Raw genomic sequence first — 1,394 nt, forward strand, 5'->3', positions numbered from 1 at the left:
CTGGCGGTCAGAGCCCTTTCCCCATGGCTGCTCCGCCCCCCATTTTCCTTCCCACATGGGTGTAGCCACACTTTGCTCCCAGGCATCTCCTGGCACACGGGATGCTGATACATCCAGGGCTTTCATCTACACTGTTACTTCACGGGCATCAATGTTCCACTTCGACCAATGTGTCCCCTCCTCTTTGCAGGGGCAGGTGGAGAAAGAGGCTGCAATGATGAAGTGGAGCCCCTCCGAGAGAGGCTTTTCAGGGGAGCCCTGCGGGCAGTGGTCCCGGCCATGTCTCCAGCCCAGTCGTTGCCGCCATGAGATGGCAGCTCACCGGAGAGCAGGGGAGCCCACCCTGGAAGGGAAGTGGTTCGTCTCCACGAAGGAGGCGAGTGGCTCCAAGAAAGCACCTTCCTTTTGGCACCGGCTGTGCGTGAGCAGGGGGTTTTTGTCTCACTTCCCCCTCTGTGTGAGTCACGGTGTGCTGGTCGTTTTTCCCCACCTGGCAGTAATAGTCGGCCTCATCCTCCGCTTGAGCGCCACTGATGCTGAGCGTGGCTGTGTTGCCAGAATTGGTGCCGGAGAATCGGTCAGGGATCCCGGCTGGCCTGCTGCTATCCTCATATATAATGAGTACAGGAGCCTTGCCGGGTTTCTGCTGGTACCACTGCACATAGCTGCTCCCAATGTCGCCTGCTGAACAGGAGATTTGGGCATTTTGTCCCAAGCGAACCGACACGGATGGGGGCTGGGTCAGCACATACTGGGCCAAGGAACCTGCCAAAGCAAGAACAAAGGATGGGTCAGAAAGGATGAAATGTGTACCCGAAATCTCACCTCTGAGCTTCGGAGGAAGTACTTGCACGGAGAATTAAAGAAGAAGATCATGTACAACACCTGGAGAGCAAGCAAGGAGCACGAGGAAGAGGGATGAGTGCAGCATGATGGAAACCAGGATCGACATGAGCACAGGAGAAGCGGGCCTCTGGTGCACCTCTTCTGCTCTTGCTTAAGGCCACTGGTGGTTGGGCTCCTCCCCCCAATGCAAATCCCTTGCCCATGAATGGTCCACCAGCTTCCCTTGACCCGCCCACTCCGCACGGGCCGGGCTCTGCCTCAGGAGCATGCAGGGATGGTAGCTGGAGACCTGAAAGTGTGCAAACATCCAAACTGAGCTGAAATGAGATAAAACTGCATGGGACCTGCAGAGAATGCCAGATATTCTGTGCTGGTTTGAACAAAAGGCTTGGTCTCGCGTGTTTTACAACGCTCTGTATCTGGCAGATATATGCAATAACTCCAAATTGCTGAGACTTTGAAGGGGCTTGAATAGGCCCACAAAATTCTTCCCAAGGGTTCCTATTCAAACCCACTGCAGGACACCTGAAACGACCTCCAGTTTTCAA

At 55.1% G+C, this 1,394-nt stretch overlaps 1 protein-coding gene across 1 annotated transcript in view; it reads right to left on the bottom strand.

Annotated features, from left to right (window-relative positions):
• Nucleotides 1-445: 445 nt before the first annotated feature.
• The window catches only part of LOC123035404 (immunoglobulin lambda-1 light chain-like), a gene marked incomplete at its 3' end in the record, with an annotated part of 7,067 nt that continues 6,118 nt past the window's right edge, over nt 446-1,394 (bottom strand). The window contains exons 4-5 of the mRNA XM_044453538.1: nt 886-996; nt 446-765 (exon numbers count right to left, since the gene is read on the bottom strand). Coding sequence (XP_044309473.1) covers nt 446-765; nt 886-996 — 431 coding nt within the window. The remainder of the gene's footprint in view (nt 766-885; nt 997-1,394) is intronic.

The sequence above is a fragment of the Varanus komodoensis genome, unplaced genomic scaffold, assembly GCF_004798865.1.
Source record: "Varanus komodoensis strain SLA01 unplaced genomic scaffold, ASM479886v1 scaffold799, whole genome shotgun sequence".
Taxonomy (NCBI): Eukaryota; Metazoa; Chordata; class Lepidosauria; order Squamata; family Varanidae; genus Varanus; species Varanus komodoensis.